At 41.4% G+C, this 15171-nt stretch overlaps 1 protein-coding gene across 20 annotated transcripts in view; it reads right to left on the reverse strand.

Moving 5' to 3' along the window:
• Sox6 (SRY-box transcription factor 6) overlaps nt 1-15171 on the reverse strand; it is a 618663-nt gene that overhangs the window by 293028 nt on the left and 310464 nt on the right. For all 20 annotated transcript variants that reach the window (XM_031387977.1, XM_031387981.1, XM_031387985.1 and 17 more), the window contains one exon: nt 7220-7427. In XM_031387977.1, the coding sequence (XP_031243837.1) occupies nt 7220-7427 (208 nt within the window). The remainder of the gene's footprint in view (nt 1-7219; nt 7428-15171) is intronic.

Raw genomic sequence — 15171 nt, forward strand, 5'->3', positions numbered from 1 at the left:
CATTTCTTGAAACTCGCAGAAAAAAAAGTTTTCTGAAGAAACTGTAGTGGGTTTTCAAGGGAAAATGCAAACTTCTCAAATGCAAAAGGCAGAGGAGACTGTGCCTGCTCCAGTGAACCATTAGGAAGCTGCCTCTTTGTAAACAACAAAATGCCTAGAGCACCCTCAATCCCCTCCCCATTCAGCAAAGACAAACCTGAAACAACTGTGTGTGTGTCTGCTAACGCTATTAGTGAAAAGAGCCAGGAAAAAAAATAACCTTTAAATCTGAGGAGCGAGAAATGGGCCAAGAATCTACAGCATCTTTTCAAAACAGAAGCCAAACAAAGAGAACTTAAGGAGAGGACTCAGCTGCATATGTGTTACCGGACTGTTACTGGGGCCATGAAACAGCCAAAGGCAGAACTAGTGATGATTTGTCCAAAAGGCCATGGGCCACAGAACTCTCGCCCATTAAGTTACATGAGAGGATGACCAGTTTCCAAAAATTGAAAAGCAAACATACCTAACTTGAAAATGCACTAAGTGTAATTCTCACACTGAACAATCCAGTATAGCACCAATAATATAAATACTATTGGGAGAAAATAAATTTTAGGAAAAAGGAAAATATAATTTAAATAAAGCTGTATTAGCATTGTTCTGACTGCCTAACTGTGTCCTCACCTAACTGTGAGCAGATTATGGAGCCTAATTGCTTGAGATGATACTCTGCAGGGCTGCAGTGAATAATGAAGGCATATGTTCATGTGAATGGGTGTAATACGTATGTGTACATGTTTGGGACAGGCATCCATACATATGCATGGAGGCCTGAGGTCTATATGGGGTGTCTTCCTCAATCGCTCCCCTCTTAGTTTTGAGATTGCATTTGGAGCTCACCAATTTGGCAAGCACCTAGGATCCTCCTGCACCTACCTCCCAGTACTGGAGTGGCCTTTTAAGTAAGTTCTGGGTTTCAAACTCATGCCCTCATGTGTGAAAGGCAAGCACTCACTGAAGAAGCCATATCCTTGAGTCTTTTTAATGTGTTTTTATGTGCATATCTCACAAATGATAACCAGAAAAGGCTTAGATATGCTAAGACTTCAACAATCAATCAAAATAGTAGTAAAACCTTAATATTCATACATTCTGCCATAAAATTGTTTGGATGCTACAGCATGGCGTGAATGTCAAGGTGTTCTTACTGCACAGGATTTCATTGCAACAGGAACACATTGTTCCTGACAGGAGTCTGAAACCTCATCCAAGGCTCCACCAACCTCAGTGGCTGACAACATTGCATTCCACATTTCACAGCAGGGAAGACTGGCTTCCAGTGGGGAAACTTTACTATCAGCTTTTCCAGAAGGCCTGAAAGGCCAGCAAAACTGAATTGCTCTTCCAGAACACAAGAACCATTGCCGCCAAATGCTAAATCCCTTAACACCCTGGGGCATTCCCTACAGCCTGCTGGCATGCAATGAGAGTTTTATAACATTTCTCTTTGAAAAGTTTCTTCAAATAACAGCACTGTAATAGTAGTTACAATAATAATAGCAATAATAGCTGTGATTAGAAAAGTGATATCCAGTCCCCACAACCCAGCTTCATAGATGAGGGAACTGAAACACAGATGGGTTAAGTAATACATGCAAGGTCTCACGGCCAGGAGATAGATAACTGGCTTAATTTATTGAGTGCTATCCTGTGTGCCCACAGTGGTCCACATGACTTAGTACATTGACCAATGCTTGATTTTCATAACAGCACTATAACTTTTGTAGTTTGAAAGAAAATGGTCCTCATAGGCTCATATATGTGAATTTGGCCTCCAGTTGGTGAAATTGTTTAGGAGGTATTAGGAGGTGTGGCCTTATTGGAGATGTGTCACTGGGATCAAGCTAGTGTTTTCTCTCTCTCTCTCTTTCTCTCTCTCTCTCCTTCCCTCCCTCCCTCCCTCCTTCCATCTTTCCTTCCCTCCTGGCTGTAGATGAAGATGTGAGCCCTCAGCTGTTCCTCACTTCACCATCATGAACTCTAACCATGGAACTTCAATGCTTGCTTTTATTGCCTTGGTCATGTTGTTTTATCATAAAAATAGAAAAGTAAATAAAACAATAATTATGCACATGTTGGGTTTAAAAAAACTAAAACACAGAGAAATTTAGTAATTTGTGCTATAGAGTTTTTGTGGTAAATACTGAGTAACTACCAAACTATACACCTTGCTCTAGCTCCAGCTCACATGACAGTTTGTAGTGCTTTCATGAGTACTGAAGCTTGGATTCAAATCCAGATCCACCTCAATCTAGGACATGACTTTCAAAACAGTTTTCTCCTCATTTCAGCTATACTAGACAATAACTTTAGTACACAAAAACATACAACGTTGGTACACTTCAGTGGGAACACAGACCAGATGACTGTTTAGAGATGAAAATAATACCAGTGTGCCTGTCATACACAGAAGCACATACATGGTATCCCCAACAACTATAGCACCCTTTGAGAAGCTTGCTTTACCAGAAGCCCAAGCTTACTGCCCTTTGTGGGGGGGCACAGGACTGTGTGCTTGTATCACCCTGATGGCCTAAGGCACACCGTGGGGCAAACTCATACTCTATGTCTCTGACCCAGGCATGTCTATAGAACCCTGGCTAAGCTGTGTCCGCTCTACACTCTCCCCCAAAAAAGTACATCCACTCTGATATTTGTACCTAATTTCAAGCACCACTGCTTCCTCGTGATGGCTGTATTTATTACCCAAAAGAGAGTCTTGAAAAGTCAGAGAGTCAGAAAGCTTTGTCTGACACCCAAGGGTTTTCCTGTTATGTCCCTGTCCCTCACAAGATTCCCAATGCTGACTGCAACCCACCCCAGCGGCCTGGGATCACACACTCAGTAGTATGATACACAAGACATGACAGCGGTTGGAGCACTATTATTAAAGAGAGATTAAAACAGCTGTACATTATGCTGAAGCACTCCCTCTTCCCTCCACAAACAGACGGTCCTGGATTACAAGCAGCACTTGACCGTTTAAATCACGACAGCCACCACATTTAACCAGCTGGGCCATATTCTCCTAGCGCTGCCTGTTGACCTCCTCAGTCGCAGCTGCTCAAATGAAATTCTCATTAGACAACCTATTTTCAGAAGCCAAAGGGCTCTCTGATTAAATATATGTATTTAGATATAGAAGTCCTTTTTAAAGTGTTCATTTTCTGACAACTGTCGCTTATGTTAGGACCCAGCTATGCTGGCAACAAGATGGGTAACACAGGATAACTAAGATTCATCATTTAATCGCAGCTGAAGGATTTTTATCTTGGAAGCATTCTAACCTGGCTCTATTAATCACAGCCTTTCTGCACGCTCTAGCCACCAGTATCAACAGGACTTTAAAAAGAAGATTCTGAGATTTAGTCATTCAATAGACTCCTATGTCTCTCTACTCACCTGTCATTTCCCTACGTGCCACATAGCCATTCATCTACTTATGACATTAAATCAAAGTTAAATTCACAAAAGGCAGAACCCTTGTTCATCTTCCCATCAGCCTCGTTGTTGGGAGGGGGTGCTTCTGACAGAATGCCATTGTTCATCAGATTCTCTGCAGTCTAGTCAGAGCAATGCTCAGGGAGAACAGTGATATAGTAAATCAAAGCATGTGCCTGGAAAGTTGCTTTTTTATTATGTAAGCAACGGTTTAAATAGACAATGATAAACTTCATACAGATGAGTTTCTGCATTAAGAGGAATGAAAGGGAAGGTCTTTTTAATTTGATAAAGAGTCCAAACATTTTCTGGGATGACCCGAGAAAGGTCTTCATTTATTCTGTTATCCATACAGGCCTGCCAATCAGTTGATCCTAAAATATGGCCCCCAAACCGTGAAATAGAGGGGGAAATGATATATGTGAACAGCTCTTACATGCCCTGTGAGTTGTCCTGTCCCACCTGAAGAGTCACACCCAAGGCTTTAAAAGAGCCAAAGCCGAGCAGGTACTGGGAGGACTATCTGGCCTTCTGAGAACTATGCTGTGATCATTTTAGAATCAGAAATCTACCCTAAACTTTAATGATCTTTCTATAGTTCCTTGGTCTCCCACTGCCTTCTAGTCTATTGTTACCAGAATACAAATGAAATTAGTATTCAGGCTTGAGGAGATGGCTGAGTGACTAAAGCCCTGTCTATAAGACTGTCAAGGCCTGCATTCAGGATCCTAGTACCTAATGTGATGTTGGACACAACAGTGTGCATCTGCAATCCCAGAGTGCTTATGAGAGAGGAGAGGTAGAAATGGGACAAACCCTGGAAGGTTATAGGGCAGTTAGCCTAGTATATGCAGTGGCAAAGAATAATAAACACTGCCTGCAACAGGATGCAAAGGGAAGGCTGACGATTGAAGTTGTCCTTTGACCTTCACACAGTTGCTAAGACAGGTGTGCTACATACACATATGTGGGCATATGGGCATGCACATATGCCTATGTGTGTTCACATGCACAAACTTAAAAAAATGGGATTCAAACTATAACATTATGAAACTATAAACCCTGTTTTGCTCCCACTTGCAAACTGTATTTGTGCACTTTATTTCATTGGTTGTATCACTACCTTCCTATTTGCCCAGAGTTTAAAAATCAAAACAAAAAAACAATAAAACCCTGTGCAACCTCTTGGTTTGCACACTCACATATCTTCGCAATTCCTCTCCTGACTCGACGTCCATATGCAGGCCTCCTTTCTCACATCTGCTGCCTTAGTTCAGGCCCTTATCATCTCTAGCCTGGAACTATGTGCGGAACGTTTGTCCTTGTTCCCATCCACCCTACACTGAACTGCTAGGTTCACTTTCTCAGAGCAGACTCCTATCCTTTGCCGTGGAGAACAGAACAGTGAGCAGCTCCCCATCATTTTCAATGCTGCGTTTGGATTTTGTAGTTAAACAGCAAGGCCTGTCAGGATCCAAATGCAGCCTAGTTTTTCTATCTTAATATCCCCTATGCAAATTCACCTCAAGTTAGAACCTGAAGGCTGGTTGTTTTCTGTGCAATGCCCTTCCTCAGCCTGCAATGTCTTTCCCTGAATTCCACCACAGCAATGCTTTCAGTCTCCAGACTAGTTAGGACTCATTCCCCGTAGAACCCTCCCTTGTAAACTCCCAAAACATTTGATCTGTTCAGCTTTCATGGAGCCTGTCACTGTTAGACTTCACACTGGGTTTATTCAACATGTGTCCTATGCCTTTTACTAGACTATGAAGTCTTTAAAAGTTCGAGGCTACTCCCTTATGCATTGGAAGCTCAGCATGTAATCTAGCATCAGCCTCCTTCACCTTGAGTCCACAGACCCCAAAGACAGACTGACAGAACTCAGATGGAAAAGCAACATTTCCCCAACTAGCTCAGACTGAGATTTTTACTTTTGCCTTTCCTACTAATAGGTGAAAGCAACATCTGCTGTGGCTGTAGTGTTCTCACAGTAACAACAGACAGTTTTCCACCTCACTGCAATTGTTAAAACACCTGCACATGTCAGTCATAGCACTGCTACACTAAAAGGCCATGGCTGGGCCTACCTTAAACTTTATCTTACTGTTAGTAAAGGATTATGTTCTGCCTTATCATATTTTAAAAATTACTTGGATATTTAATATAATTCACTTCTCTGTAAGTCTATGGATTTATTTTCTGAGTTTACCACAGTGCTAAGAAAGGAGTTATAGGCTTCACTAGACTGTTGAAGGGAGTCATAGAAGATAAAGCTCTGAAAGAGCATAAGAGTCAGCTCAGAGTTCACACACTAATGATCACTTGTGTTATCCATAATTGCTCATTGGCCCCTCTAGAGCATACTTGTTCATATTTTAAATATAGATCAGAATATACCAATCATCTTCTTTCACAATCTAAAGATGAATGCAAGAAACATATTAGAAATTACTGACAATTGGGAAAGAAAGAAACAGCTTGAAACCCAGTATTGAAGAGGCAATCAGTATATATGAGTGCACATGCACACATAACCTCAGGTAACAAAAAGGATCAATCACACATATGGATATGTAAAAAGATATATGTGGTGTATGCATCAAGCAAGCACAAGAATTCTAAAGGTCTGTAAAACTAAAGAGAAATAACTATAAAGTTGATCATCCAAATTACCTCAGTGGTCTCCAGAGGCTTCCTTACATCAAAGCACAGTGGAATAATTAATATTTATAATGTGATAATCATCAGGAACACCTCAAATCCACATAGTTTGCAGTTTATAAGAGACTTTCATATTCACTGTATGGGTTATTTCTCAAAATGTTTCAATTGCCATATTAAATGCAAAGACCACAGCAACTTTTGAATTGTGTGGCTTGGAAAACCTGACCTTTGAGTAGAGTCTCTGCGGAGTAGCCTGGGCCACCCAAAGCATCAGATACACACCAGCAATCTGATTAGCATGACAAGAAAGTGAACAAGACTTTATAGCCAAAGTTCCACAAATATCAATAAAAGACGAACATTAAGTCTTTACAAGAGTAAAATCCAATTAGACGGGAACTACCTGCTAATCAAAGTTCCCAAGAGTGTCACCAAGGTCTAAATTTCACTTACGAGTGAAAAATCCAGGACTAGGTCAGGCCTGAAGCATACAGATCCAGACCACATGTACATACTCATTGCAATAAGCACGCGGCGCATTGAGTTTAAGCTGAGTTCCCTGGAGGGTCCTGTAGAGAAGCTGAATGCAGAAGGCTCTGGCGGGCACATCCCACCCTTGGAAAGCATTAGCAGCTCTCCAACCTAGTCCAACATTCAGGGGTGAATGTAAAATTCTAAATGGGTAACAGTCAAAAATGGAAGAGAAATACATTAGAAAAAGGTTTACTTCATTTTCAAATTGGGCATATCAAAAAAACTATCTGCCAAAAGGAAATAAGAGAAAAATCACTAAAACTATACTTAGGGAAATTGCCTTGCTATCTTTTTCCAGGGTGATGGTTAAGGTCAGTTCTAATCCTTGGGGTATTGTAAGAAACAAACAAAACGCACAGGTTTTGAGAAAACTGGGGCTATCTGCTTAGCACTCCTAATGGACTTCAGTCAGCTGTCACCGTAGTAACTTCTGAGTGACTATTCCCAGCTTGCCACATGTAGGCACTTCTGGTCCTTGAGATCCTGGTTATTTTGCTATGGTGGAGGGGAAAAAAGCCCAGGGGGGAGATCCACATACCCTCTTGTTCCGTCCGAGTCATCTCCTCCAGCTTCTTCTGCTTCAGCGTATCCACCACATCGGCAAGGCTCCCTTTGCGGCGTTCTGGGGTTCCAAAAGTAACACTGTTCATTATTTCGCGCTCCCGACTCCCTTCGTCAGGCTTATGTGGTGAGGTAGACGTATTTCGGAAGGAATATAGGGAACATAACTTATTATTCTCTGACTCCTAGAAAAATAAAATGAGAATATAAAAGTCATTAATATGTAGGTTTCTTTCCCAGTCATTCCAAAAAGAAAAAAGAAAAGAAAAAAAAAGGAAAGAAGAAAACCTAATTGTTGAATAGCTCATGATTGTCACTAGATCAAACAAATTACATTAACAAAATAAAATAACTCAGTGAGACAAACAGAACTGCTTGTCTGATAGGCAATGCTGAACTTTAAAATAGCAATTAATTACCAAAGGAACTAAAAAAGCCTAGTTTCAAGCTGTTTCATTTTTGAGTTAAAATAACCAAAACTGGACATTTTGGCTTCTCATTCACTCCTGCTTTGTATTTATGAGCATCCATTTTCAGTGAGCCAGTATGAGAATGGGTGAAGTCTTTCTCCCTAAACTGGGTCCTTTCATCAGCAATACTCTTCCCACAGACCAAAATATGTACACAGCACACACACAAACATACACACACACACACACACAACCAACAAAACAAAAAACTAAAACAACGAAACAAAAATCAAACAAACAAAAACCATTTTCTCCCATTTAGAAACTTTAAAAATAGTGAAAGTTAGTTTCAATGTCCAACATTCACTACTCACTAGAAATTAGATAAAATGCCTAAACATATGCCAAAGAGTCAGCACGTCAGTGCTCTGCATGCTGTGTCTATAGGACAGGAGCTTGTTCAAGCCACACACATGCCCACCCACCCAGAAGCTCCTGCCCAGCCCTCAGCCCTGCTCCTGAGGCTCAGCCTATGTAGCATGCCATCCACATGGCGTTTAGAAACCATCTTTAACAATAGTAAATTGCTCATTGCAGAAATGTTTGCACAGGAATTACTTCCCAGTATACAAAAGTTTGCTAACTACTAGGAGGCCCATCTATAGCTACAGAGAGGGAGCAAATCTTAGGTTAAAATACAAACACCACATGAAAGCTTTTTGAAAAGGAAATAGTTTTGTATCTCTGAATAAGAACTGAGAATCAGGGATAGAGAAATGTCTCCCATGCTGCTATTGTACAGGACCAGAGTTTAGTTCCCAGCACCTACATGGTTCATTTTGCAGTTCTAAAATTCCAGTTCTAAGGTATTTGATGTCTGTGGCCTCTGTGGGCACCTGTATTCCCAAACCCACACATACACATAAGTTAAAATAAAATAATAATTATAAAAATTAAGTACCAAGGGTTAGAGGCAACTGTTACATAACTGTAGCCCTCCACATACCTTGTCTGAACAAAAAATATTCTTTTCCTGATTAAAAACAAGAAAAACTGTGAAATGTCTAGTCTTCAGAAATGTCAAAATTCTAATGGCTCCTAATCTCTTTTCTTCCAAAGGCAACCCTGCCAGCTTGAGCAAAGGAGGGCTGGGGCTGAGTCAGAGGCAGAGCACTGGCCTGGCATTCAAAAGACACCTGGCTTGGTCTCCATGAGCATGTAACAAAAATAAATTAGTGCTGGAAGAAATGGGAGGCTAGTGAGACAGTGTTGGTACACGGGGGAGTAGGAGCTAAAGCAGTGAGTCTCCACTTGCACTGAATGAAACAATGACTATGCTCAATAGTACTGCTGCCACCATTCACACAGAGAAAGGGACCAGGGGATGACACAGCACTTGAAAAGCTCCTGGGCATGGTGCTGAGCTCCCAGAGCAGAGATGATGCCCTGAAGGAAAGAACAGATATAGCACTGGCAGTAGAGGCATTGATGTGATCCTTAAATACTGTGATTACTGGAAAATCTACTAAATGGTTTGTGTTAATAGATAAACTGTGTGGTATGAATTTCAATAAAACAGTTTAAAACAGTGTGAGATGAGTTTTCTTCTCCCTGTCTTCATATTACTGTTAGCACAACAGTAGAGGGGCTGTGTACAATGCTGAAATCTGAAATAACTTGAAAAGGGCAAAGTAAATGGGTGAGGCATGGTCTGCTTTATCTTGAACCTAGACACCTCAGTTACCCACGGAAGACTTGGCACCTCAGCTAACATTTATAAGCATTCTGTGGAGAGAGACTGAGAAACTTCTCTGTGCAATGCTTGCTGGGCTTCTTAGCATGCTTGGTTCAGTCTCCACATTTGTGCAAAGTCCCCAGAAACATAGTTGCAGTGCCAATGTGACTGTAATATTGGTAATGATCACTAGATTCTTTATCCTTCACTTTCCCTCAGATGCAAGGTATGCTTGTATAGCCCAAAAATAAAATCTAAAGTCCTGTCACAAGCTAAGAGGAGCTGAATTCAAATCTGGCCCAGGAACCTGCTCTCTGACAGGTGACTCCACTGACCAGAATGAAAGTCTCACAGAGGTTAGATGGAGGCTCAAAGGCTCTGGAGAGGCACTCCAGACTAGCACTCCATGCATGGTGTGACAGTTGTCCTCAGGCTCAAGTTCAAGCAGTCCTGTAAGCTGGTTATCGCTTATCTGTTAGACTATGTTCTTTATTTTATGATCATGGAATGTACTTACCATCCTCCTATACCAAAGACAATAACCATGGGCTCCTTTTCTTCAGTGATGACCCATGCTGTCCTCTGCCCCATGACCTGTGCAAAGTGCCTCAACACTAACAAGCGAGTACAGAACGGGAGGCGGCAAAGTCAGGATTTCTTTCACAAAAGCCACAAGAACTACTCATATGTTGCCAAGGCACCAACTCAGGCATTGAGTAAATTCATGAGAGGCTGAAGTAGACACAAAAGTGCTGATCGTGGCCTTTGGAAGCATGGGAAGGGGGAGGTACTTATCAGTTTTAAACTTAATAAAATTTCATAAGTACTGGGATTTTCGTTAACAGAGATATGCCCCTAATTCTTGCCAGTAAAACTGACAAGCTATTTTTAAAATTTTTTTTCACAGGATGACAGCAACCCTAAATGAGAGAGGAGGGAAGGGAGTAAGGGAGGGACAGCAAGAGAGGGAGGGAGGAGGAGGGGGGAGAGGGAAGGAGGAAAGAGAGAGACAGAGAGACAAGAAACAGAGAGAGAAAAGAGAGGGGGGGGAGGGAGGGAGGGAGGGAAGGGGGGGGAGAGAGGGGGAGAGAGAAAGAGAGAGAGAGATCTATCATGGCCCCTCCCAGGAAGACTCAGAAAACATCGTGGAAGTGAGGGTGGAGAGAGTGTAAGACCCAGAGGCCAGGAAGGCCAGCTGCAGCATAGTGTCTTCTGGATAGAACACAAGCAAGGTGTTGATGAACTCAGAGCAGCTGTGGCACTGCATAAGGTCTGCACAAGATCAAGCCGTTGACACTGTGGCCCAGATAGGAAAGGGGTACTTGGTAAGAAATCACTGTTGAAGGAAAGGGAGTCAGTTTTCTTTAGCAGTATGGACAGCCAAGTAACATAAGCATTTTTAATTTTTTTAAAGAAGTACATGACATGAATCTGGAAAGAGGAGGGGCAAGAAATGAGTTGGGGGCTGGGGGTAGGGAAAAGTTATAGTCTCAAAATGCTATATTTCTGTGTGAACTTACCAAGGAAAATATAGTCAAAATAGAGGGGAAATATAGAATGAGAGCAGCAAACAAACTTTGACAAAAGATTCCAAACCACTCTAGAGAGTTACATCATTTTATGGTAATTTTTTTAAGGAATAAAATCATAGTTTATTTCGTAAAACGACAAGACAGTCTAAGCCAGACCAACTGAGAAATCTGTGCAAAGATTTTTCTGTATCCCTAGCATGACCTCAGGAACAAGAGTATGGTAGCTCTGAGATGAGTCCTGACCATCCTGTATGCAACTCTGCTCCCTAAGAAGATAGTAAAATAAATCTATGTGGACATTGGAGAGCTGGCTGAGTCTATAGGGTGATTGCTGTGCAAACATGAAGACCTGAATTCAGGGCCTCACTCTGATGTAAAAGCTGGGCATGGTGTCACAGTCAGAATCCAACTGCTAGGGAAGCAGAGACAAACCAAGCCCTGCAGCTGATTGGCCAACCATTTTATACAAGTGGGTGAGCTATAGATCCAGTGAGGGACCCCATCTGGAAATAAAGGTGGAAAAAGATGGAAGAAGACACCCAGTATCAACCCTGACCTATGGAAGGACACACACACACACACACACACACACACACCCCACAAAAACAATTTTGTAAGGTTTTAAATTGTGCTTGGCCTTAACATTGCAATGTGGATATAAAAAAGACAAAATTAATAAATCTAATGAGTTGTGAGAATTTTATAAAAAATCAAGACAGAGCCAGGCAGTGGTGGCACACGCCTTTAATCCCAGCACTTGGGAGGCAGAGGCAGGTGGATTTCTGAGTTTAAGGCCAGCCTGATCTACAGAGTGAGTTCCAGGACAGCCAGGGCTACACAGAGAAACCCTGTCTCAGGGAGGGGGAGTTGGGAATCAAGACAGGAGCTGACTCCCTTCCTCTGATCTTTCTTTGGTAAACAATTACTAAGTCACATGAGTGATCACAGGAGCACCACAAAAAGCCAAGAGTGAGGACCTCAGCAAGCAGGCCACTGTCACATAACTACAGAAATTTACAATAGACTTATTTCCTCTTGGCCTTTCTTCTCAATGGTTCCACCAAAAGTAACAGTTAAAAAAACGTTTGCTTATCTGGTCTTCTAATTTTTTTTATCTATGAACAGACTATTTCTGTAATACAGAAAACAAAAGTTACTTTGGACACTTAAAAGAAGTGGAAAAGATTCATTTATGAGCCTAAAGCCTGGTCTGCTAGAGGATTTTCAGAGTCCCTTTGTTATGAACTTACCCGGAGAACAGCCGCTTCCATCTTCAACTGAAGATTTTCAGATAATACAAGAGACTCCTTATGGGCTAAATTTATATACTTGCATACACACACACACAAATACACACATATATATATTATATATATATATATATTATATTATATATTATATTATATATAATATATATTATATATATATATATATATATATATATATATATATCCCAAAACTCCTAAGGTAGAATGTGTTGCTTAAACATAGTATTAAGGGGGTGGGGCCCTGAGGAGATAATTACTGATGGGGATAAAACCCTCATGGATTAAATTTGTGACTCAAAAAGCCTTTCGCAACTTAACTAGGCCCTTTTTGTCATCTTTCCCTTTCAACATTAAGGGCATTGTTAATAGCCCCTTCTTTCTAGAAGGTGCAGTAATAGACACCCTCTAACCATCTTGAGGCTGGGGAAAGTCTCACCAGACTGAAACTACTGGTGCCTTGATTTTAGACTTTCTGAGTACTTTAGTTACATATTTAGTACTGTAACAAATACTGGAGATAACTCATCAGGAAGAAAGTGTCACTTTGCCTTATAGCTTTAGTGGTTTTGGTCTATGACCTATGAACCCCAACCCTACTTTGGGCCTGTGGTGCATACCATGATGAAAACATATTAATGGGAAAAGCCTGACCAAAGAGAGAGTGGGAAGAGGGAGGGGATGGAGAAAGACCAATATTAGGACCCCACAGTCCTCTTCAAAGGTACAACTACAATAGCTAAAATTTCCCACTAGGTTCCACTTCTCAATACCTCACAACATCACCTCATGCTAAGAGTCAAACTTTAAAGCATGGACACTCCACCAACTACAGCACTCACCTGCAAAACTCTGCAGTATTAATTCTTTAGTCAGTGAAATTTTGTTGTAGCAGCAAAATGGCTGACTCTATTACATCATTTCCTGTTTGCCCTCCAAAAATATGCAACATCAATTGATGTCCTTTTCCATATTAAAGTTGTTGAAATATCTTAAGAGATCAAGTAATAGTATCTAAGTGTACTCTGTCTACCTTTCCCCTCTCATTTCTCATTTAACATAATTCCCAGACCCCTGTACACACTAATCTCTATATATCTCTAAAAATACTCCACTAAATAGTGAATTCCCAATCTTCTTTCTGAGTGGGAAGCAAGCCAGCTCTCAGCAGGAGTATCTCTGCCATGCCACTTGGTTAGAACTGGCAGGTGAACCCTGGCTTTCTGACCTCAAACCCGAAGATCTTTCTACTTGCACACCTATAAAACAGTCATCTCAACAGTAAAATGCTATAATTCCAAACAAGCTCACCTTGAAAACCTTTCTGTTCCCACACATCTCTCTCCAGGAGGAAGACTTCCCTACTAAAAGGCTGCAATTGTATTTCTGATACTAATCTTACCCAAGAATTAGCAAATGGATGTTGCAGTGCTTGCATGCCATTCCATAAAAAAATCCTTGCAAACTCAAGCACTTCTAAGAAGCTTCAGAACTGCTGGTCTGTCTCAGGGCCTTCCGGGAAGCAGCCCTTGAGTCTGTGCGGTGGCCAGCTCCCACTGGAGACTGACTGAGAGGTGCAGTACCTGAGAAGGAACCTTCCAAAGAACTCTGGTTTGGAATGGCTAGAGTTTCAAGGACACATTCCTTCCTCTATTACTGCGTGACTTCTCCATATTGTATCTACTCTCTAGCCTGGCTTCTCAGGGAGAGTTGGAGGAAGGCTATCGCTGACACCTTGTAAGTCAGTCACAGCTGTCTATTCAATCCTTGAGTCATGGAACTTGCCTGCAGTCTCGAAGATGGAAGCTAGACTACCTTTTCATAGGATAGAGCTATAATTATATCCTCAAGTACTTGCTGTGAGAAGTCAATCATTTATAAAGCATTTCATATGGTACACACTACTAGCTATTCAGGAACTCTTTATTACTGAATCCAAATGTCCTTTGTCCATGTGCTTTGTGTCACTTGTCTCTTCTGTATACTGTCATGATAGCCACTGGCACTATTTTTAGGATTTTACTCATACTAATTCATCTGAGTGGAGTAATGAGCCTAGACTACATTATACCCTTTGCTCCCAAGCTGAATCCACTAAGTACTGGCTCCTCACAAAGCTCCAGAAACCTTAGCAATTAGATTTTCTCTAGGAATGCTATCAGTGAGCACTTATCCTACACTACAAGTGAGCTATCTCTTCCCTTATTCAAGACTCTGAGTCAGCTGGGCTGCTGCCACACCTCGGTGAGGAATGTGGATGGGCAGCAGTACACAGGCAGAGGAGTGTAGTCTGCAAATGTCAAACATGGTGCCCAGAGATGGGAACTGGAAAGCAGAGATCAGGAGTGGGATTTTGCCTGTATCCTGGAGTGGAGAACCATAAACAGGTTGAAGTCATTGCCACTGAAAAGGGGGCTTGAGAAATGGCCTAAGTCACTGCCCCAGTCAACTCAAACTCAGCGAGCTGCCCAGTCTGATTGTCTGCATGAAGTATTAGCTTCTCCTACCTTCCTTGAGCACATAAGCAAAATAAAATGAAATGCATCCATTTTTGTGTTTTACACACTGTCAATTTAGTGTGCTTTCCTATTTATTTTTTCTTTTGAAATGTGGTCACATGCATTCCAGGCTGTCCTCTAACTTGCTTTGTAGTCAAAGGTGACCTTGAACTTTTCCTGCCTCCACCTCCTGAGTGCTCAGAACTCTGACATGTAGCACCATGTCTGTTTTGTACGGTGCTGGACCCAGGCTCTGTGTATGCTAGAAAAGCCCTCCACCACCCTAGCTACATCCTGACTCTGATGTCCATTGTAGGTGCATCTTTTCTAGTCACAGCTTTACCTTCATTCTAGCACACTAAAGCCTCCCTAAAGATTATTTGTTATTTAAATAAAAGGGATGTGATTATTAACCATCATTGATATAATCAGAATTATAACATACAGTGAAAAAAGCAAAGCAAGTTTCTCAATGTTTTCAAATTCATG

The sequence above is a fragment of the Mastomys coucha genome, unplaced genomic scaffold, assembly GCF_008632895.1.
Source record: "Mastomys coucha isolate ucsf_1 unplaced genomic scaffold, UCSF_Mcou_1 pScaffold21, whole genome shotgun sequence".
In the NCBI taxonomy this organism is placed as follows: Eukaryota; Metazoa; Chordata; class Mammalia; order Rodentia; family Muridae; genus Mastomys; species Mastomys coucha.